Source organism: Lissotriton vulgaris, unplaced genomic scaffold (genome assembly GCF_964263255.1).
Source record: "Lissotriton vulgaris unplaced genomic scaffold, aLisVul1.2 SCAFFOLD_2061, whole genome shotgun sequence".
NCBI lineage: Eukaryota > Metazoa > Chordata > Amphibia > Caudata > Salamandridae > Lissotriton > Lissotriton vulgaris.
In genome coordinates this window covers 358,792-382,283 of record NW_028247843.1, presented here as the reverse complement: position 1 = coordinate 382,283, position 23,492 = coordinate 358,792, and the positions used below count along the sequence as shown (strand labels likewise).

Genomic DNA, 23,492 nt, shown 5'->3' with positions numbered 1-23,492 from the left:
CTCTTGACTGGGTGAGAGCTTTCTGCTTAATTCAGAGACTCTGTCCCTCACCACCCCTTGTTGTAAATATGCCTGCGTTTAAAAAGCTGCTGTTCGAGTAGAAAATCTCAAATGGCAGAAAGAAGCAGCGCCCTCTGACCTGCTGTGTGGTGCCGTTCGTGCTGATTCTAGAGCGCGGGACAAGCTCCCGGCACTAAAAGTCATCACTAGCAGTTTAACGTACCAAACTCCGCTGCTCGATGAACTCCGTTCAATCTCCCAGAGTTTGTGTTAACTCCGCGAGTTCCACCCACTCCTAGTTTCTGTCCATCACACCGCACTGAAACTGTTCTACTGTGATATTCAGGGACCTTAGACTAACCCTTGATGAAGGCAGCTCTGCAGCTCTGTTCCCATTGGACCTTTCTGCTGCAGTTGATACTGTTTCTCACTCTTATTATTATTTCTAGTCTCTTTAAACTAGGTGTCTGCAAGCAAGCTCTCAGTTGGTTGTGTTTCTTTCTCTCTGATAGGGCTCAATCTGTCTCTGTGTGAGGAAAGAGGACACAGAATAATAACAAACAGTTCAATTAATTTATAAATTAATTGAACTGTTTGTTATTATTCTCACAATTTGTGTTACATGTAATGGATTTTTGTATGTACTAAGCTATAAAAATAAGAAAAAAATGTATTTCAATACAAAAGTTGATACAAAAAGCAATAAAATATTAGAATGTATCAATATATATTTTCAGTGTCAGTTTAGTCATTAGCTTTTAGTTTTCCTTCTCTTTAGTTCAACAGGCACAAAACCCGGTGCAACTTTGTCCTCTTTCCTCACATGTTGTTTCCTTGCCAGGGTTTATCCTATTAGGCAAGTGCCCCTTTCTTTCTAAAATCAATCTGTCTCTGTTCCACCTTTCTGTATATCTCCTCCATCACTTTTCAGATACCCGGAGCTCGTTATCAAGCCTCACATTATATATTCTCTTTATCGCTCCTCTGGCCACAGTAGTTTTTTTCCTCGGCTTTAAAGTTAAGTCCTACACCGAAGAAGCACAAAACATTGTTATCTTCTCGGTTGACTCCTCTGCCACTCAGGATGCCATTTGGTCTTGTATATGATCGGCGCTGAATCGATAGATCCCAGCAATTTAAAACGGAATAGTGACAAAACCAAATTCTTTTACTTGGAAATCAGCCCTCACCCTGGACTTCATCATGGTGGCCGCCTGAGATAGGCTGTCTCCTGATCTTTGCTCCAGCTATCAGAAATCTTGATATCTACTTCGGGATGAAGAGCAGACACATCTAGGATCACGTCGAGAGATGCACCTTGATATAAGTTTAACTACAGAGGTGTCCTTCGCTCTCCTCCCATGGGGCGTGTAGGAAGCATGACCAGGGTTTCAAGAAATCAACTTGGGTAGAGTATGACATTGGTCAACCTACCCAGTACTTCATATTTTAGTAAGATAGGAGCCCTCTATAATTTTTCCGTCCTGATGAATTGCGCAGACCCCTAGGGCCACATAGGCAGAAACATGTCGACAAAATTAACCACTACGGTGATCGGGCAGTAACTCCCCTTCTTACCGTTCTTGCATTTTTTAATATCACCTAATTTTCTATCTGAATAAATGCATTCTAGCGATTATACTGATTTTTTTTAAACTCTGGCCCCCACTTAGTTTTAGAAGTGCCTCCCTGTCTCCAGGTGTAGGCCCACTCTCTACCAAACCAAGTTTCTAGAGAGCGAGGACTGCTGATGATGAAGCATGACACCAGGTGGTGGGAGAGGGCAGTCCTTCACTTTTTTGTGAGATGCCAGCTCTGTCTAAAGTTAACATTGCCTAAGTTTTGGTCACTGTACTTGGAGTAGCTTCTGTTGCGTGTTCATGCTAGGCTGGAGGCTAGCTTGCTCCGGGGTGCCGCGCCTCTAGTTCCCTCCCATGGGATTTCCCAGAGTTAGTCTTTTTGCATTGATTTTTATAAACCCACTTTCTCCCATCAAGTCAATGAAGTGAAGGTAGTACGTCTCTCTTTACTTAAAAGGTCTATATGTTCCTTCCACTAGACACCTGTAGGACAGTGGTAGATAGACTGATTACCTCTAGGCTGGAGTGGGGAACTCCCTGTACTTTCCTGCTCTGCTTACCTGGCCCACTGTACCCAGACCATTCAGAAAGCTGCAGCATGACTTACTCCCACCTTTACACCCCATAATTCCATCTCTGCTCATCTTAGGGAACTTTATTTAATTACTGCTCACAAATGCCTTATATTTAAATTGAGTTTATTAACCCTTCAGGTGCTTTGTAACTTGACTGTAGATTAATTCCCTATCTGGCTTCACGCCTCCTACATTGATTGCCCCGACACGTCTTTGTGAGTCCTGACTTTCATCTCCGTTGGACCGGTGGCCCGCCTTCCTCCTGCTGCCAAGATGTAGAACTCTTTCACTACTGACATTGGGGCAGTGTCCTCTTCTCTCAATCTGTTAAAAAGAAAGCTGAAAACCAGGCTTTTTGTCAACTTGAGGGTCACTTCATTCCAGAGCAGTGTGCTGTGACAGTAATGGGCCACAGTGGTGTGATGTGACGGCAGTGTGTCGTGATAGTAATGAGTCAGTGCAGTGTGGTGTGACCGTAATGACTCCTGTAGGAAGCTTGCTCTTTATATAGTATACCAGTAAGATATATACCGTGCAAAGAGTACAGGTATCCCTTATGAGTGGACAACGGCTCACTCTCGCAATCCCAAGGTGGTCTTCTGGGGTAGCGTGGTTGAGCAGCCTTAGGCTTATCAGAGGCATGTTAGACTTCTGCAAATACATACACAGTCAACAAATGATGCACACAACTCGATAAGGAGAGCCACTCCAATTTATATAAATAACTCTTATCTTTATATACATTTTGGCACCACGATCATCAAAATCAGGTAAGTACGTTTCGAGTAATGAATATTAACAGGTTTGAAAAATCAACACGGTGTAATTTATGAAGTGGTAATGTTATCCTACAAAGGAAAGACATACACTGCATACAGGTAATTAACAGTGACTTACGGGACTAATCTCCTGAACTTATGGTAAGTATGGGGCAAAGTTCAAGGCAGCATCAACATGTCACCTCGGGCGGCACTGGGGCACCGGGTGCCGAGGTGCTTTTCAGCGTCGGGTGCCCCATGTTATCCTATGGGAGGAAAACCATGTACTGCATTCGGGCACTTCACAGTGACTTACGGGACCAATCCCCTCGACTTAAGGTAAATATAGGACCAGGTCCAAGGCAGCACCAACAGGTCACCTCAGGCAGCCGGGAGTAAAGGTGCTTTTCAGCGTTACCTGCCTGTTGTTAGTTAATGGAGATCGGTCCGGTCAAAAAGAGGTTTTTTACAGCGGAGTCTCTTGCAGTGGGGGGGGGGGGGGGGGGGGGGGGAGGGGGAGCTGCACCAAAAGGCTGCAGACGGTGTCAAGGAGACTCCTCCTGGCAAGCCCAAGGTGGGCTTCGTCTTTGAAGGGGTGGGGGCCCACACTGCACTATTGGCCCACTTCTGCTCTGACTTGGAGAAACGGATAAAGTGGTGCTGGCCGGTGTCGGGTTTACATGGTCTGGAGTCCTCACAGTTCTTTCTTTGGTACCTGCGGGGTGCAGATAAGCAGTTCCGTTGCTTCACAGGAGTTCATGAGTCTTAGCAGACGTTCTGGTGGTTCTCCCAGGCTCTTGGAGGCACAGCAGCTCACAGGGTGAGTTGATTTTGACACAGTCATTGGGATCAGCGAACAGGCCGCCAGGGTTGGCGCCAAGTCAATTGCTCCTTCCACGCTTCTTGCTTTTCACAGCTCTTCAGTCCTTCTTCTTTTAGCATGACCGGATCTGATTTCCTGGTGCCAGAGGCTCCATCAATACTCTGTTTAGGGGTTTTAGGGAGTGTAGAGTGGCAGACAATGGGCTACTTACACCTGGAGTTTTATGTCCCCTACATGACCATTTCCTGTGGGAAGTGGGCATAACCCTGTCTCCTAGTTCCTAAGTTTGCCATCATAAAGATGTCATACTTCTGATTTTCGTATCAGAGTGGTGTGATTGACAGTAATGAGTCGATCGGTGTGATCTGACGGTAACGATTCACATCAAGTATTTGATAAGCTGCTTGATTATGGACTCTGCCGCTTGGAGATGGCCTGGTGGAGCAACCCTTCTAGGGTTGCGCCGGTGGTCGAGGCGGGGAGTCATAAGTGCAAGGGTTAGGGCAGGAGTGAAGGAGCTCCCTTAGGCACTCGCGAAAACAGATCTAGAGACCACGTTTCTTTTGGGTCTTTGATGGCTTATAGTGAACATTTCCCATAGGAAGCAGACTGCTCAGTCAGCGACCTGGGCTGAGTACCTGCTGCCCCCATGCACTCTGCCTGGTGCCTAGTTCGGAGTCCACAGAGCTCCAGAGAACCCCACGGATGTCGTCCCATTTTAACTCGAGAAGGTCATTGTGACAGGAGCTACAATACTCACTATCAGCCTCACAGCGCTGACAGCTGAAAGCAGCATAGAGGCTGACACTCTGCCTAGCTCACCCCTGACACATTGTGTGCTTGGTGCAGAAAGGTATGTTCAAGCTACATTCACTCACCACCATCTTCCAGGTCAGAGCCAAGAAAATCAAGTGCAGAGAGGGTGGGTAGTGGTGCATGAGGCTGCATCAAACCTGAGAAACCTGCCACCTCACTCATGGAGCCTCTGGGCTGCTCAGAGAGCACTGCACAGCTGCTGGTGTTTGTTCTGCTCACTGTAAACCAATATGCACTTTGGTCAGAGAATCTTCACTCTCACAACCACACTTATATTGGGCCAACTCCTGGGCAGCTTGGCACACCATCCGACACGTCCCGCCCGACCTCGGGTCTGCCTTTAAGAGCACCATCTGGGTTCCCTATTACAAAGTGCCTCGAAACCGAAGCAAGCACAGAAGCCCCTCTGAGATGACATCTTGAGGGCCTAGAGCACCGCACCTGGGCTGGATCGAACCACGCGGTGTAAGTGCTGGAAATACGTAACTTTACTGCATCGAGTGGGCTGGCTCGTATTTTTATCCTATCCTCCGAATTGCCTCTTTTTTTCGGATCGCTTTTCAGATCTCGATGGTGTGGTCTGCTGAACCCATGGCGATCTACTCTAAACCACTGCAATCTACGTCACAGCACTTTACGCCACTGCACTCTACTCTGTACCATTGTACTCTGTCAATCTTCACCGCCTATTTCTACAACACTCCACTCTGCAACACTCACTCTCAGCCACTGTACTCTGCAGCACAGCATTCTAGACCAATGCTCTCTGTGCCACTCTACTCTATTCTGCGCCACTGAAATCTACGCTACTGAACTCTACTATGCACTACTAAAATCACTTCTACTATTCCCTATGATGCTGCACTATTTACTGATGAATTCTCTGGCGCTGCATCTACGCCAGTATTCTCTGCAAAACTCTATGCCAATCCCCTCTACACCAGTCTACTCTACGCCGCTCCATGCCACTCTACTCTGCATCATTGTACTCTGCACCACTCTACTCCACTGCCCTCTACGCTGCACTCTATGCCAACGCACTGTACACCAGTCCACTCTACGCCGCTCCACGCTACTCTACTCTGCATCACTGTAATCTACGCCACTGTAATCTGCGCCAATCTACCCAACATCACTCCACTCTACGCCACTGCACGCTTTGCCACTGCACTCTACTATGCAACACTGTAATCTACGCCACTTTAATCTACGGCACTGCATTGTACGCTGCTGAATTCTATGCTGCTGCCCTCTATATCACTGCAGTCTGAAACACTCTACTACTGCACCCTTTACCAGTCCACTCTACCCCACTTCACCCTATGCCACTCTGTGCCACTCCAAAACACGACACTCTACTCCATTCTTCCCCATTCTATGCTAAGACACTCTCCCCTGGGCCACTAAGATTTAGCCATGCTGAACAGCAGCCACACTGGCGTGCAACGTGGTGAAAAAAAACCCTGGCAAAGCCAATAGCTGTTGCATAGGCGAGACCTATTGGCTGCGCCAGTGCTTGTTTTAAGGAAGCAGCCCTGATAGAGCAGTTCTATTTACTGTTGCACTGTGTCTCATCACCCACACATAAACCCCGGTATGGCCTGGACCAGTGGCTTTACAGTGCGCCACAGGAGGCCGACAGGGGCCTTAGAGCCCAGCTCTGCCTGGCAGTGATTATCAGCTGCATGGGCTGAGGGTCTGGGTGCAGCTTTGATATTATAACCTTAGGATGCTGTGGAAGGGGCACCCAGGACAGCCACACTGGCAGAGTCTGGAAAAAGTCAACTGGGACAAAAGAAATCAAGTGGAGCATGGCGAGAGACCACCTAACTAAAAACAGGAGTGTAGGCGCGTATCTCTGCCATCCCCACCCCGAGTGGGTCTGTGCCCCCAGCCCCCTGGAACGAATAATGTCCATTGATCAGCCTGTGGGTAGACGAGTCTAACCAGTTGAAAGTTGTCTCACAAACAATGTGTATTTATTGACAGGAGATCAGTGCACTTGTCCAAGCACTACATCCAATCAGAAAGATCTCAGGACCCTGCTCACAAGCTTAGCTCTGGTTAACCAGGATTATGTTCATATCTTCTCGGCAGGTCTGACTTCCCCAGGGGTGGACTGCGCCAGAATACCCCTCACACTACTGCACCTACACCGTAGCACCAAGAAGTCTCCCATATGCTGCACAATAGAAATATTCTCTTGGGGTGGGGGGCAGTGGTGTATGGGGATCCAGAACTTTATCGGGTGCCGGTAACATGCACCACTGGCCCTGCCCATCCGGTAAAATCCAAAGTGAGGAACATGGAGCGGCTTGGGAGATGGACCTCAGACTGAACCATCAGTTGTAGGCACTTCAAGCTGCCACCGACACTCCATAAAAAAGGACCCTGACCCTTTTAGTTACATCAACTACTCAGGGTGATAAGCCTAGATATCACACTGTGGGTCCCACAATACAAAGTTAAGTAAGTCAATTTACTTTTCAAGGCTCTTGTTGTATATAAAATCCCTGGGGTCCGCCGGTATTCCTACAGGCGTCATTAGTGCCATTGAGGGGGTCTCCTGTGGCCTGAGAAGTCCTGTTTGTGCCCTGCTCCTGAGGCCATCAAACACTGACTGCCCCACGGAAGTGCCTTGTGGCCTGCAAAGCTTCTCATGTGCCCTGAAGACTACTGAGGGTGAGTAGGACCGGGGGAAGCCATAAACCTATCCCGGCCCCTCTGTTCTTTGGCAGATGGGGCACCCTAACCAATCTGTCTCCTAGGGTGCATCGGTGGTGACTAGTGAGGCCCCAGAAGGATTCCAGGAGCACCAGACCTTGGTCTCCATTATTTCCACATTATGGGGTAGACCTCTGTGGAGGACCCTGAGAGGAGCAGGAGGCTGCCCCAGAGACGGACATTAATTACTGTCTAAGTATTTCTGATGCATGTAATTTTTAGCCTTGTAGTGATCAGGTTAATAAGTGCTATCTAAATAATTGCACTACTGATGTGTTTTTTTGGACTTGTATTATGAACAATGTAGACAACTATTTTTATATAATCCTGTCGGGATATCTGTTTTTGTGGTGTAATCCTTGTGTTACGGAATGAGTGTGTTGCACAAACGCTTTACACATTGCCTCTGAGAATAAGCCTGCCTTCTCTGCGCCAAGCTACCAGAGAGTGAGCTAGGTTATCTTAGGTGTATAACGGACTTGCCCTGACTAGATTGGAGGGGTCTTCGTGGCTTAGGTGCACACCCTAGCTAACCAGAAACCCCGTTTCTAACAATCGCCTCCTAGCGCTATCGACTGATCTGGGTTTTCGATCATAGACTATAGTTTGCATCATTGTGTCCCTTGTTTTTTGCATTTTCTTTTATGGGTGTGACCCCTCTATATTCACCCTCTCTTAATTTAGCCCTCATCTTTTTCCTTTTTACATAGAGCCTTTACCTTTTAGTTTTATGCATAAACTTCCCCTTATGTTATACCTTACCCTTTTCAGTAACCCTTAAACTTGACTTTTATTATTTACCAGCGCCCTCCCCATTTTGATGTTGTACAATATTATTATTTAACCGGCTCAGTTATCTTGAGCTGGCTGAAGCCCGAGGGAAGAGACGATAGAAGAACATGTCACCAACAGCATGACTTACCCTGGACCTCTGCTCTTACCTGGCGGTGACGTTTATTGAAGATTCTCTCTATTTTCCTTCTTAGGACCCGTGCCGCACCCGTGGCTCAGAAGACTGAAGCGCCTCATTGCAACTATTTCTGTACTCATCGCTTTTGGTTTCCTCACATTAACGTTGATGGGTAAGCGAGGCGGCCATGTTGGAATGCTTATCACTGAACATTTCATTTCATTTCTACATGTGACATGCCTGTTTGTCTTCCCTGTCCTCTCGTCTGTATCTCAATCCCACCCATTTGGGTCTATATTAACACCATGTTATTTAATCAGTATACCAAAATTATTCTTGTGTACAGCATGTCAAGGCTCTGCATGGCTTGGGGGCTCATTACATCCGCAGGAGAGTTTCACACTACGTTCCAGGCAGATCCCTCAGATCAGCACACCAGCATCTAATTGTCGTACCTAATTTTCTCAGAGTCCGCCGTGGCGGCCGCTCTTTTCAAGTGCAAGTGGCTCAAATGTGGAACAAGCTGCCACTTCCGCGTAGGCAGGCCACGACCATACTAGCTTTCAGGAAACAACTGAAAACCTGGTTGTTCCAACAAACAGCATAATGGCTGCTACCCCCGAAGCTGAGTTCTCCTTTCTGGTCCCCGTATCTTCTGTCTTAGAGCCGGGACACTCTGCTGAGTAGCTCCACGCGTTATAAGCCCTTTTTAACATAACATAACATTTTGGAAGTACTACAGTTGCTAAATAAATAAATAAATAAAAATGTATAAGAAGCTGCATTGGATGAGCAGTAGAAAGCAGAAGGGCCCCACGCAGATCGTGGAGATGCTGGGAGGCTGGACTTCGGTGCTGGAGCTGCTCAGGGTCGGGGCTTCTCGGACCCCAAAGCACTCACCAGAGGATCCCTCGGCGGTCGTGCTGGATAGAAGTCGTGCAGTTCTGATGATGGCCGGTCCCTCGAGGTCTCGTCGCACCCACGGATCTCAGCTGAGCTGACGATGTGGGTAGAGATCAGAGGTGCCAGGGAAGCCGGGTCTCGTCGAGCTGGGCAGTCGGATTCCGGAGGAATGACGTGCAGCAAACCGCAGAGTTCTTAGATGATGCCTGCGGATGCAGGGTGACTACTCCTTAGTCACAAGGGAGAAATCTTGAGAAGAGTCGAGAGTTCCTTTCGTAGAAAGTAGTTTCTTGATTCAAAGATGATCTAATTTGGAAGGGTCCCCGCTCCTGCCTTTATCCTAAAGAAAGGGGTGGGTACGCGACTAGGTCCTGCCCTAGGGGCGGGACCAGGAAGGGGGGTGGTTACACCCCTCTCCCATGCCGGAATTTCCCCAGGCCAGGGCTGGTGTGCCCCTGGAACTGGTTCTAGCCGGCAGATGCGTGGTGACCACCGGGGTGCCACTCCGCAGTCACCTTCCTGTAAAGCCCTGCCTACCCAGGATACACAAAACCCTGTCTGGGATGGTGCGAGCACCGCCCCGGACAGGAAACCCTTTGTCCAAGCTCTCCTCACTGGAAGGACTCCCAGCAGCAGGAGGTCAGACTCGTGTCTGTGGTGGCAGCATCCATTTTGTGGAGCTGAGGCTTCAGTTAACTTTAACCGGGGTTCACAGTTACGTACATGTCGTGTCCCTCTAGAAGGGTGGAATGCTAACCCCGTCGCCAGAATTGGCGAGGGGTTAGTATCCCAATTCGTATGACACCTTACTCGACATGTTTTGATAAAGCGATACCAAAGATAGCATTTAACCGCGAGGATTATAATGCACTTAAGAGTATATGGTACGCGTTATCATGGAACAGCTATTGGGACTTGGTTCCGCAAGCTGCAAACGGGCTCAGCTCATGCCAGAGCACCATTTCACACAATTCCAAGCACTCTGCCTTCAGGATTGTCAAGGCCTGCCATAGGAGTGACTGATAGGAATCCGTGTGTCCATTTTGGGGTTAGATATAGGTATACTATATCTAAAGCAAAGGGTGATTACACCACCTTGCCCCAGCTGTCGTGCAGCCAGTTGTGTCAGATTTAGATGGCCATCAAGGGGTGGCATAATACATGCTTCAGCCCCTGGTAGGCCCTGGGTACACCTATGCCCTGAGTTACAGGGTCTGATAAGGTGGCCCAGTTCCAATTGGTTAATGCACCTAAGGTACATGGAATCCATTTTAGAGAGAGCAGTAGGCCTGGGGTCCTGATTGGCAGGGCCCCAGGTCAACTAAGTCGGAAAACCAGCAAAACGCCAGGCAACAAAAATTAGGGGGTAACCATAGTCGGGTATCTACCTTCCTACACAACACCCCCCCCCCCCCCACCCCCCCCCAAACGAAAGGAGATAAGGCTATCCCTTAACCAGGTAAGCCTATATTGCCTGAGTGGCCATATGAGGTGGTACATGCACTGGCATGGTTACCCCCTGTATCATGGTCCACTAAGCAACCCCTCACCCTAAGGGTATCTGAGGGTCTCCACCATAGGGAATCACTACCTGTGGTGTGCTTTGGCAAAGTAAAAGGCTGGTGTTGGAATGGAGTATTGAAGTGAGACTCCACTGTTGTTGGGCTCAACTTCCTCAAATCACTATCCACCATATGTGCCTTTCTTTCCAGTACTGAGTTGCTATGCGCTCTTAGGGTCAACCTCTGGCTACCTAAAGCTGGAGGCTGAGTCCCCTTGTTTGGCTTACTGGAGGGACAGGTCAGGTCTGGGGTTTTTAGGCCCCAGGTTTGGCTGTGCCCAACAGTGTCCAGCTGTGGGAGTTCCCTAACTAAATTTAAGGGGGATCCCTCAGGAGTGTGTTTTATTTTCACTTGGCTAGGACTACTAGCTTCAGTGATCCTAATCTGCTGATTGGGAAGTTCCTTTGGACAGGGGGCCCTTTGGGGTCCACCACTGGCCTCCCGGACCTCTAAAGCCCTGGGCTGACTGAGGCAGGGTAGAGAGGGGCAGGTTACCTGCTCCAGACTGGGTCCCACCTGGGAAGGTTCCACTGTCACCAGGGGCTCTGCCAGGCTAGGCCTGACTACCTCTGGGGCAGTTCCTTCACCAGGGGTAGAGTCAGTTCCCTGAGGAGGCTGGCTCTCACCTAGTGTCTGGGAGGGGGAAGACTTTTCTTCCTCCTCAATGCTCTCTGTCTGAGTGGAGTGACCCATAGTTTCAGGCTTCACAACACTGTTATCTGTCTGAGTTTGAGCTGTGGCCATCACAACTCCACCAACCTTTTCAGGAAGGGACTCAGTTTGGGTATGGGCTGTGACCATCACAGCCTTGCCAACCTGTTCAGGAAAGGCATCTTTCTGGGATAGGGCTGTGACTGGCACAGCCCTCCTGACCTGTTCAGGGAGGACATCTTGGACTGGGGCTGTGGCTATCACTGCCCCACTAACCTTTACCATGGAGGTTTACCATTTTAAAATGGGGTTCTTGCTCTACCTCAGCCCAGGCTGAGGTCTCTAAATCATTCCCCAGTAGGCAATCTACAGGTAAGTTTGGTGACACTGCCACTCTTTTGTGACCAGTGACACCTCCCCAGCTGAGATTTACCACTGCTATGGGATGATCTCTCTGTACTCCATCAATGTTGGTTACCTGGTATGTGGCTCCAGGTATAGGTTGCCTTGAGGGGACTAGGCTCTCAGCCACCATGGTGATGCTAGCCCCTGTGTCTCTGTAGGCCTCAACTTTTGAACCATTGATGAGGGGCTCCTGTCTGTACCTGCCCAAAGTGTTGGGACAGGTTGTGAAGTTGGCAAACCCCATGCCAGTCTCACAGACAAGAGTATCTAAGTCAGGGGACCTGGTTAGGCCAGAGTCCCCAGGCATCCCCAAAGAAAATGCACCCAGATTCTTGGGGGCACTCCCACCACCTGGGGGATTACTACTAGTAGTAACAGGAGGCTGGGAAGCTTTATTTGAGGGTATGTTCTCCTTATTGTTGTTGGCCTTGGGACAACTGTTGTCACTTTTGTAATGGCCTACCTGTTTGCAGGTATGACAATAAGGCTTCTTTTGGGGTTTGGGAGAAGTTTGGGACCCACCCTTTTCAGAGGAATTTTGGGGCCCTGTGGTTTGATCAGAAGATTTATTCCCACCCTTCTCTTGAGGCTTGGTTGATTCCTTCTTTTGGTCACCACCCTGGTTCTTAGGCTTGACCCTGGTTCTGACCCATTTGTCTGCCCTCTTACCCAATTCTTGTGGAGAGGTCAGATCAGAGTCTACCAGGTGTTGGTGTAATAACTGGTTCTGACAATTACTTAAGATTTGCTCTCTCATAATTAGATTGTACAATCCTTTAAAATCAGTAACCTTACTTCCCAGTAGCCAGCCATCAAAAGCCTTAGCGGCACAATCAACAAAGTCAGTCCAATCCTGAGACTGAGTTTTCTGGGTATCTCTGAACATCAACCTGTACTGTTCAGTGGTTAAACCAAACCCATCAACCAGTGTATTCTTCAGGACTTGGTAATTGTTAGCATCCTCAGCTCTAGTAGTGAGGAGCTTATCTCTACCTTTGCCTTCAAAGGAGAGCCACAAGATAGCTGCCCACTGACTCTGGGGGACACACTGTACAGTGCAAGCCCTCTCCAAAGCAGTCATCCATTTGTGGATGTCATCCCCTTGTTTAAAGGGGGGCACTATCTTACTCAGGTGTCTAGTGTCTAAACTCCTGTTTTCCCTTGGGGGAATGCTGCCACCAGTGGAATCTAGTCCACTTAACTTTTGCTCTGTAGCGAAGGCAAGTCTTTCTTTGGCCAGGGCAAGTTCTTCCCTTTCAATCCTCAGATTGACTTCCCTCACTTTGGCTTTGTACACTCTCCTCTGAGGGGATGTCATCCCTCGTTGAGAAGAGCCCTGAGAGCCATTGGTTCGAACGGATCTGTTAGCGCCTCTGGATAGAGACCGAACTCGTCCATTCCCAATGTTAAGCTGGCCTGAGAGGGGCCCCAGGGGTCTCCTAGTACCATTCTCGTGCCTGCTTAAGTTGTCCCTAGTTAGCTGGCTAACTACTTCTGGACCTTTGTCTGCCTCATCCTCAGATGGCTCTAGATCCTCATCCTCCTCTTCACCTTCTGCAGAGAGATGGATAAGGTCAGGGTCACCTAAGGTTCCCTCTAGGGGAGGCATGTTCCCATCTGGATGAGAAGGTTCTGTGTTACCAGCCCTCCTAGCATCATAAGTCTCTAAGAGACCAATCAGAAAAGGAATGGTAGGGTTTGCACCCTGTTTTAGCTTCCTGGATGTACAGATTTGTCTCATCTCCTAGAAGCTAAGTGCAGCATATCTGGACATGACCTGTGGAGGGTCAACTGACACAAGGGGAGACTCAGAGTTTCCTCCTTTGTCTGACATGCTGCTTCTAGTGTGGTGTAAGTGATGCACCTACCTACACTATTTGTTTGCCTACTGATCCCTTGCTAAGGGTTGTAGCCAAGGTGTGCTAAGCCTTGAGGAGCTACAACAGCTGGTTCAGTAGAACTCAGAGTATTCTAAGCTAAGTTATATGTACCTGGAGTACTTATGTGATCTTTCACAAGATATTCTTAGGATACGTGTGGTAAAACAACAGCAAGCTCAAATCCCACCGCTGCCACCAATGTGAGAAGTTGGCCCGATATGCAGTGCTCACTATTCTAGTGATCACTATGCATCAGTCCAAACGACCCTTATGGTGATTGGTTGTAAGTCAACCTTAGACCAGCTATCCTAGTAGCGTGGATACGAGCAGTCTTCGGGCTAAACTCTAGAGGGCGTGTTAAGCCAGCTGTTATACCATCACATATACCCCTTGAACACCAAGTGAAAGGACACCACACAAGTGTTATGAAAATAAACATTGTATTTATTTAGATCACAACAGCCCTGTACTCTTTATGAGGACAGGGTACTAAGCACACAACAAAACTCTTAGGAAAATACTTCAAGTGCACAATCTACACAAATGCCCGAGGGCACGCAAAGTTAGTGTTCACGGGCGAACCCGATAAGGTAAGTCGAAAACGACAGTGACTCTGGACCCTTAGATAATGAGGCTATGCTGGGGCACCGAAATGCCGAAATTACCTAGCCCAGGGGCTGCGGCTGCATAGGTCTTTACAGATGTCGGGAATCCTCGCTGACGAACCAGGAGCCTGAAGAAAGGAGTTGCTGGCAGGCGACCAGTGAAGATAGTTCGAAGAGATCCAAGCCTAGATCGAAGATGGATGACACCTGACAGCAGAGGGGACCGAGTTCGTAACTACTAGCCAGTAGTCAGAGGGCACCAGGAGGGCACCGGATGGTAGTCACCTCGACTAGGTGAGTGGGCGACGCTGGGCTCTCCAGTCTCACGGACCAGGAGGCGTTGTCGGCGACCAGGATGGAGGTGCGAGCTGTCCCACGATGGTTGATGCTGTCGGCGTCGCTGGGCCCAGGATTGGGGCAACAAGCCTTGGCAAATTCAGGCCCTTGTGGTGGACCTAAAATGGCGTCTTGAGTGGACCAGGAGGGTCCGGGGTGCTCCTCTCTTGGAAGGGAGCAAGGGCCAGTCTGGAGCAACCAGACCAGCAGCGTTGTTGTCCTCGGGCGTCGTCGAGAAGGCCACAAGCCAGCGGGCTAGTAGCCAGACAACGTGATGAGCAGCAGAAAGCAGAAGGGCCCCACGCAGATCGTGGAGATGCTGGGAGGCTGGACTTCGGTGCTGGAGCTGCTCAGGGTCGGGGCTTCTCGGACTTCAAAGCACTCACCAGAGGATCCCTCGGCGGTCGTGCTGGATAGAAGTCGTGCAGTTCTGATGATGGCCGGTCCCCAGGCCCGGACTGGCACTTCCGGGCACCGGGCAATCCCCCGGTCGGCTGGATGGGGTGGGGGCTGGTTTCCTGACAGGAGGCAGGTTTTGTGGCTGGTGCCGATTTTCGGTCAGTGAGTAATGTTACGTTAGTCACTTCAGAGAGAAGTCTAGTCTGACAGACTAAGACTACTACTCCTTCTCTCTCCATCCGCCGTGTCTCTCACGGCGCAGGCACAGCCTGCAGGAAAAACAGAAACAGCACACCTGCATTAACCCGGTGCAGTACAATCATCAGGAGGAAGTCCATGTGCGCAGCGCGCAGATGCATTGTCACTTCCTCTGCCGCGTCTGAGCGGCACTCTTCAGCATTCACCCTTGGGTGGGGCAGATGGGGTCATGCCGCATGCGCATTGGGCCACACACAATTAGAAGTGCGTGTGACTGCCTGCATCATGATCCCAGAGTGACGACTGAGACAGAGGCCCTGGGCGCAGGCTTGACAGTGCTGGAGGTCATAATTTAAAAAAGCAGCAGGTGAGTTTTTCCCTCCACTTCATTCTTTGGCAATTAATGATTCATAGTGTGCAGTGGTGGCACAGTTGGCACTGGGTGGGCGCCGTGTGCAGTGGTGGATTGGATTCTATTTAATTTGATTGTGGTTGCAAGTGAGTCACCAACGTGCCACTGAGGGAACTCATCCAAACGTTCCATCCTGTCTCTTGCCTCATCAGTTTTCAACTGGCAGTCAGCTGTGACTCCACTGCTGGAAATCGCCACCCCTGTGAGTTTGATGGGGCAGGAGCCGCACCCAATTTATGGCGTAGCACCCACTCTGTCAATCTTTAAAAGGCCCTTTCTGTCTGGTAAAGAGCCCTCTGATAGACACAGGTGCAGTTGTAGAATGCACACGAGGTGGCGGGAGACTTGGAATTGCATTGGTTTTGGTGCACTGTCGAATTTGAATTTCAAAATGCAGTAACGTGCCTTGGGAAAAATGATAGTATGAATTCTAGCTGGTCGGCTCATGCGACAGTAATTCAGCTACTAGTCTTAAGAATCTTTGCAATCTTATTTTATTGTGTGGCCCCGCAAACGATATGTGATTGTTTACCCATCACCAAAATGGAATTTCTATATGAAGTTACAGCACCACTAAGGATTTGACAGGGCCCCCGCCATAAATCGTCATCCGATAGCTTTAATGTTGACCTGGGCACTGGAAAGGGATATGCCATCGCTGCCAACATCAGATTAGTGCCTGAGAAGAAGAGTCCAGCAGGCGGGCACAATGCATCATCTCCATGACCTCTGCATTTCACAGGCATTGAAGGGGGGCTGGGCTGGCTTTCTTCTTTAAATATAGTTTTGCTCTTGGACGATTCGTTCTTCAGTCCAGATTGAGCGAGGGGATTAAGCCAAGGCGAATGTGCGAACTCCGGCCTGCAGCACCGGCCAATTGGAATCTTCTTCACAAGGATGTGACCATGCGACTAAACCGATATTAGTAAATATGTGGCAACGGTAACTATAGTGCACAGCAAATCTTCTGCAACATAATTCTGTTTGCAGTTGTGATATAGTTACCCCCAAACCGACGGAGCAAGCACTTTCACTCCAATAAGCTTATCAGCAAACATGGTTAAAGTTTGCGTGCACGCTTGTTACAAAGGCTTTGTTGCTATGGGCAGGTTCTGCAAATCTCGTTTTTGCAGAGGGATTGACTCCTCTATTGCACTCCAATACTTCAAATATTTCAGATGCTGATATGTACACTCTGTACTCGTGCAAGGACAAAATCTTTAATTAAATGAATCTAAACGTGTGCAGAAATCAATATGTACACACACGCACGCAGGCACGCACGTGTGAAGTTATCCTCTGCTTAGTACCTTTTATTACATCTACGTGTATGTTCTATTGTCCTTTCTTATCTCGGAGTGAACTGTGGAGACTTTATGCAATGATCGTTTGGTCCGTTTCATCCTCCTTCCTCTATTCGAGGTCTTTGTAGACCATATTATTCATGTGACAGTGTACACATAGGCGCTGGAAGTATGGGGGAGAGGAGTTCTGTTCCTGCAGCACCCCTAAAAATACACACAATTTAAATAATTGTAAATGTGCTGTATACATATTTCAAAATAGATCAGTAATTAGGAGTGTTTACACTGTCTGTCTCTGTGTGATTCCATCCATCTGGATCTTTTTGTCTAGCTACATTGTGTGCTAAAATGGCACCATGGCTGTGTCTGCTTCTGTGTCAGTGTCTAAATGCTTGTCTGACAGAGTTTGCATGTGTAATTAAATGTCTGATTGTCTCTTATTTGCCTTTCTGCGATTGTGGTTATTTTTGTGTATCTGTCTGGTGCTGCTGTCTCTGATTGTTTAAGGACATTTGAGTGGGATGAGAGTATAGATAAAGAATATTTGATTGATAGTATTTGTTGATACTCATGTTCTATACAGGTACTAGCAGCCCGCCCCAGCGTTGCCTGGGGCAGAAAGGGGCTGGGGGCAGTACACCCGCTCCCGCCCCCGCCCCGACCCCTTCCCGCACCGACTCCCTCCTGCCCGACTCACTCCCGCCCCGACTCACTCTCGCCCTGACTCACTCGCGCCCCCCTCCCGCGCCCCCCTCCCGCCCCGACTCACTCGCGCTCCGACATTTTCCTTTACTGCTGCCTCCTTCTTGCCTCCCCCTGCATCAAACAGTCTCACACTGAACTTTCCCTTTCCTTACCTGTGCCGCCGCTCCTCACTGCACAGCCACTCGTCACTGCACCGCCGCTCCTCCTTCGTCGTCATCACGCACGTCGCGTCTCGGTCATCACGCACGTCGTGTCGCGGCCAGCGCTAGGTCCCGGCCGGCGCTACTTTCAGGGGACTACTTTGTTTACAAACTTAATTTTTTTAATTTACTTTATTAAAATATTTATATAGCCTATGTCCATCTACACACCCTGACATTTTCATAGATGTATCGGGTGTGTAGATTGGCGCTGTGGTTCCCGAGTTTACCTGGCCAAAAGGTGCAAGTTCTCTCTTTATAATAGTAGTATAGATAACCACATTCTTCAGTACAGCCATGGGAACATTCTGTGGTACAATAATGCACATTTACTACAGTAGGATAACAGCATGTTTTGCGGTGCATTAATGCCTATTCTGTAGGGCAATAATAGCCATTCTATGTAGTGAAATGATGACATAGTCTCTAGTACAGTTGTGGGCTCATTCCTGTAGGAGAGTGATTACATTAGTAATACAATTATAGCATATTCTGTAGTAAAGTCATGGGACCATTCTGTAGTACAATAATGAACATATACCTTAGTACGAAACATCATTACATTAACACCCATTCTACAGTGCAATAATAGCCTTATTCTTTAGTGAAATTATGACCTATTCTGTAGTACAATAGCATCATTCGGTAAGGTAGCAATGACATTCTATAATACACTTATTGCATAATCTATACTACAATCAGTGCTTATATTGTAGTACAGAAGCACAGAGATGGTCATATTCGGTACAAAGATGGCTACATTCGGAAGTACAGTCAAGGGGACATTCTGAACGTGACATTCTGTTCTACAATAATGGGCATATACTGCTGTACCGTAATGACGTTATTCAGTACGTTGATACCCGTTTTGTTATACAATAAGATCTACATTATCTAGTTCAACTATTCCCTTGTTCTGTAGTGAAACAATATTGCATTATGTGGAACAATGATGGCGCTTTGGTGTAGTGATGGTAAAATTATAAGTAAATTAGTGGTATGTTCTGTAGTGAAATGATGGAAATCTCTCTCTTTCTCTCTCTCTCTCTCCCCTTTCTCTCTCTCTATACCTCTCTCTCCTTCTCTCGCTCCTTCTCTCTACCTCTCTCTCTCCTTCCCTCTCTCTCATTTCTCTCTCTATATATATATTTATATATATTACGAACAGGTTTCTCCTTCCACTTCCACCAGAAAGCCTCGGCGGCGAAGAAAGAGACACGAACCACTTCTGATCTCAGGCAAGATGTTTAATTGTAACCAAACAGCAGTCGACAGATGACGCGTTTCGGGCTCAGGCGCCCTTGTTCACATAAAGGCTGTATGTGATTAAAGCCATTTTTAAATAAAACGCCCTTCCCACCGGGGTCACATGTTCAGAGAACAAAACGATGGACATAGCGAAAAGACTACATGACACTGTTTTTCCAAATACATCGGTATATACATCGGAAATTTCATTAGCAGTATTGAAGCGTCATAGAAGTTTAGAATGAAATTACAATTTAAATAATTTCAAAAACGCAAATTTCATTTTTAGCATTTCGCCAAACATTCCTGGTTAAATCCACATACACTTAAAAAAGTGCAATAATACAATTTCAACTGCATGAATGCACATAGCTATTCTCTGAATTGTGACTTCAGTGAAAAAAAGGGGATATACAAAAGAATAAGTGCATAATGAAGCTGCTTCCCAGATTTCTCTACAAAACATAATACCCTGTGCAAATGATGTGTTACGTGTTAAATGTATTAAAAATAGTGGAAAGATGCAATTACATCTTTCAACCTGACCTCAACTAAAATGAGACATAATACAATATCTCTACCATAGTGACAAAAAGTGAGGTGAATGATAAATAATCGTCATGATTCGTATATCCAAGGACATTCAACGTCTCTATATTGGTCACGAATTTGAAACACAATCAAAAAATCTATATATATATATACCTCTTTCTCTCTCTGCCTCTCTCTCTCTACCTCTATCTCTCTCCCTCTCCTTCCATCTCTCCCCCTTCTCTCTCTCTCTCTCTCCATCTCTCTCTCTCTCCCTCTTTCCTTCCATCTCTCCCCCTCTCGTTCTCTATCCCTCTCACGCTCTGCCATTCTCTCTCCCCCCTCTCTCCCTCCCTTTCTTTCTCTCGCCCTTTTTCTCTCTCCCTCCCTCTCTCTCCCTCCCTCTCTCTATCCCTCTCCCTCTCTATTTCTCTATCCCTCTCTCTCTCGCTCCCTCTCACCTGCTCTCTATTTATCCCTCTCTCGCTCTCAATCTCCCTATACCTATCCCTCTCTCGCTCTCTCTCGATCCCACCTCTCCCTCTCTCTATCTATCCCCATATCTCTCTCGCTTCCTCTCTCACTCCATCCTTTTCTCTCTCTCTCCCTCTCTCTTTATCCCTCCCTCCTTCCCTCTTTTCTATCCGTGTATTTCTCTTCCTCTCTCTCTCCCTCACTCCCCTCTCTCTCTCTATCCCCCTCTCCCTCTCTCCCTCCCTCCCTCTCCCTCTCTCTCTCTCTCCCTATCCCTCTTTCACTATCTCCCCCTCTCTTTGGTTCACTACTCCTGTTGGTACAATTCAATATGTAATGAAAAATGTGCTATAAAACTCACCATTTTGGTCTGTCTTTTCCAAAAAATTTCTTGGGGAGAGGACCCTCCCCCAAACCTCCTCTAGTAGTGGTCGGGTTCGCTCGCTCGCTACGCGATGGACGGGGGCTGGTCTGGCAAAACTTGCCAGGGCTGCTTTCAGTTCCCAGTCCGGCCCTGCTTCTATCTACGCGTTTCGGTGGGTAAGCGCCTTCATCAGGAAACCCATCCAAGTATAGGGTAGTAGGTGCCTAAATTGCACAGTTAAATCGGTTGGGAGATGAACAGAGCTTCGGTGGAACTTCGAGCAAAGGTATCACCTTAGAGGGGACTTCATCAGGTACAGCTTTAGGTTTGCCCGGCTGTAGAATTTTGAGCTCCATAAAAAGGCTGAGTCGAAAGGTAGAAATCTTGACCGGGACAAGGTGTGAAAAGTATCCGAGTTGTGAGAGGACTACAACGGGTGTCAGATCTGAATTGTCTCACTCAAAGCTTTTCCGACCAAAACCAGTGACCTGAGCGAGACCTCATTCAGCAGCTATCTGACTTTGATAGGACAACCTCGCCCCATTGGAGGATTTTGAAGTAGAAAATGCTAAGGGCCTGGTTTAGACTTTGGCAGACTGGATTTACTCTGTCAGGGTAATGGAGTAATGTACTCAATCGCACTGAGGGAGGACCCGCCCTCCAAATTTAGAGATGTCTGTGGGCCCAGCTGACATGTCTTGCATTGGCAGGAACCGCCGTCATGGCAGTTCCTGTCAGTGCATTGAAATGGACCATAAAAGAGCCATGTGTCATACTTCCAATGTTTTTTCATTTTTACAAAAACAAAATTCCAAAGTGGTGTATTGTTTTTTGAAAATAAAAAAGCAGTGACTTACTTGCCATGGAAGTTTTCACCATGATGTGGGGGTTATTTTGCAGTTTTTTTGCAGACCATTACTGCCAACACACATACTGAAAACTAGCTATATGTTCGCCCACTCTAAATAGGGACAAATTGGAAAAACTTTAACTGCCCTCACTCTTGTGGGGTGTCAGAGGTGCATATTGATGGCAAAGACTGGGTGGCCTCCACCATCAACATGCTGAAGGTCCTCCAGATTCTAAATGAGGTGAGCCGACCTTCAGTTTTGAGATGGAGCACCAATTCTCCAAACTCTAAATTGAGCCTTAAATCAGAACATAAAAACATTGACCAAGATGACGTTTGGTGTATCCAACAGTTGAGGTCAGCCTGAGATCTCACCTAGATCCCCGCCAACTGCGGACAGTGACTTCTTATTTTTCTTGATGCTGTTTTCCCTTTAAAAAACTTGAAAAAGTCTTATTCCTGGTTCCCCTTATTGGATTTTAGTTATTTTGGTGTCCCTTTTCCTGTTGCAATTTTTCTATGTTTTGAATATTTGATTTGACATTTTAATTGTTACTGCTAACCACTTTGTATAGTTTTCCTTAAGTATAGGCGCTCTGTGCTGCGTCAAGCTCCCAGGGGGTGAGACCAGGTTTAGATATGAAACTGTGTATGTTGGAAATGACAAGATGTTGGACTTATTACATGGGAGAGACACTCATCCCCCTCAGGTAATAACCCATTTTCTAACACAGGGGATATGTGAGCACCCACAAGGTAGCACATTTATACCTTAGTGGAATGGCGTTCAGGCAGCACCCAGTTCTAAATATATAATTGAGGAATTTGTCAGAAATTCAATTTACAAACGTAGAGGTTCATGAACCTTGACATGTTAATCTTTATCAACATTTTACCTTGTAAATTGACTTTACTTCTAAATTGAACTTTTGTGCACACATACATTTGTAAATTTGGCATCCAGGACTTAATTACAAATTCTATGTAATTGTATAATTATTTATCAGATGGGATTAGTAACTTTATCGGATGCAATCAGTAATGGCACTAATGAGGTTTGCCCTCAAAATTAGTTTTAACCTGGAGATTTAGTGTTCACTGCACCACAATCCACATGACTAGGTCTTTTTTCACTGTAGAAATTTCAGGGGGTTTCACCCGCCAAACTTACCAGATAAAATATCTGATTGCCCGATTTTACCAATATTCGCGTAATAGCAATAACCGTCCAAACAGTGGAATGCATGGTGTAGGCATTATGGAGGTTATTGTAATCTAGGCCTTAATTAAGAAACATCACCCCGCACTTAAGTCAAATTTTAGATAACGTTTTTGGTGCACAAACACACAGAAGGGTCATCATAGTTGTTGTGACTAAACTATTCTTCGCACATTTACAACCTCTAGAATCCTTACTGATGTGTTCTATCCATGAACATATATTCAAAGCTAATACCAAGGTATGTGTAGCTGTGTACACACTTCAGCATATGACCCAAAGAAACGTTTAATGGTTTTGTTTTTCCTTTGTTGATTATCGGCATGTTTTTGGGTGCTCATTAATAAAACATTGAAAGCCCTCTGCAGTTTCAGGATTGTAATAGGAGGTCTTCGGCAGCAGTTGGGAGATTAAACTGCTTTTATGAGATAGTGGGCTCCACCTTGGCGAGTCTTGAGAAATATAGCGCCTTTATATTGTGGTTCTGTTAACGTGAGGCAAGTTAATTACTGAACTGTATTGCACTGGACACCAACGTTCTCTTAGGAAACACGGGTTAAACAGTTGTCTGTTAGTTTCCAGTAAAGCCGCTTCTGTGTGTCCTGGATAATTAACTTACTTGCATGTGTATGTGATCAGAGGAGATAGTGGAGCAAATATCACTAGTTCCTCTTGTTCTTACCATTAAACCTAAACCTGACTATGACCAGAAACATAAAAAAAATTGTTTCAGTGTCATAAGTAGGCAACTGTGGTTAGAAGCCCTCCTTAGTTCCTGCGCCAAGGTTTGGCTCCAGGTTTGCCCAGAATTTTATGTCTGTGGTGGGGAGGAGTGTCCTATAAAATAGTTTTATCTCTGACATTCCAGGGGAAAGGTGAATTGCTAATGTGAGGATTTGTTGGCTATGGAATGACACTAATCCCTATTCCCAGTTTACCTAAGAAAAATGTTGGCTTTTAGGATAATATACGACTGTGACCATTGTTTGACCAACAGCCTGGACACCCTGTTCCTCAGGCAGTTGTGGTCTTCTTCTGGGTAGGGCCTCCCAGATTGCTT

General features: G+C 47.1%; 1 protein-coding gene across 2 annotated transcripts in view; it reads left to right on the top strand.

Moving 5' to 3' along the window:
- Positions 1 to 23,492, top strand: part of LOC147665014 (C-type lectin domain family 2 member B-like) — a 57,607-nt gene that overhangs the window by 14,476 nt on the left and 19,639 nt on the right. Inside the window, exon 2 of one of the 2 annotated variants that reach the window (XM_086949820.1) lies at positions 8,263 to 8,358. The exons of the other annotated variant lie outside the window; for it this stretch is intronic. Coding sequence (XP_086805946.1) covers positions 8,263 to 8,358 — 96 coding nt within the window. The remainder of the gene's footprint in view (positions 1 to 8,262; positions 8,359 to 23,492) is intronic. 2 annotated transcript variants of the gene reach the window in all.